A 342-nucleotide genomic window follows, 5' to 3' on the forward strand; every position below is an offset into this window, starting at 1 on the left:
TGTGTGTGTGTGTTTACCTTGTGGTTGCCCCAGAGCCTGGCCAGGCCGTTGGGGTCCATGATGCGGAAGACTTTGCTCTCAGTGTCCTCCCAGCGGATGTAGTTCTCGTACCTGCTGTCTGACAGGAGCTGGTAGACGTAGTCCCACAGCAGCCTGCAGTCTGCAAGGACACAACACAGTCAGTTTGAATCAGACGCTGCTTTTATCTGTCACAGAATACCAAACAGACCAGATGAGTAACTAAGTCTCTGAAATAATCTCCTATTGTGACTAAAGCTGAAGATACCACCTCGTGTAGCTCTAACCTTTAACCTCGTGAGGGCTTGCTCTCACCTGCTATCC

At 50.3% G+C, this 342-nt stretch overlaps 1 protein-coding gene across 2 annotated transcripts in view; it reads right to left on the minus strand.

Annotated features, from left to right (window-relative positions):
* Positions 1–342, minus strand: part of etv6 (ETS variant transcription factor 6) — a 26,272-nt gene that overhangs the window by 1,786 nt on the left and 24,144 nt on the right. The window contains exon 7 of one of the 2 annotated variants that reach the window (XM_035678118.1): positions 18–167. In XM_035678118.1, coding sequence (XP_035534011.1) covers positions 18–167 — 150 coding nt within the window. The remainder of the gene's footprint in view (positions 1–17; positions 168–342) is intronic. The other variant, XM_035678109.1, reaches the window with a different exon arrangement.

The sequence above is a fragment of the Morone saxatilis genome, unplaced genomic scaffold (genome assembly GCF_004916995.1).
Source record: "Morone saxatilis isolate NCDOM2014 unplaced genomic scaffold, NCSU_SB_2.0 Contig10, whole genome shotgun sequence".
NCBI lineage: Eukaryota > Metazoa > Chordata > Actinopteri > Moronidae > Morone > Morone saxatilis.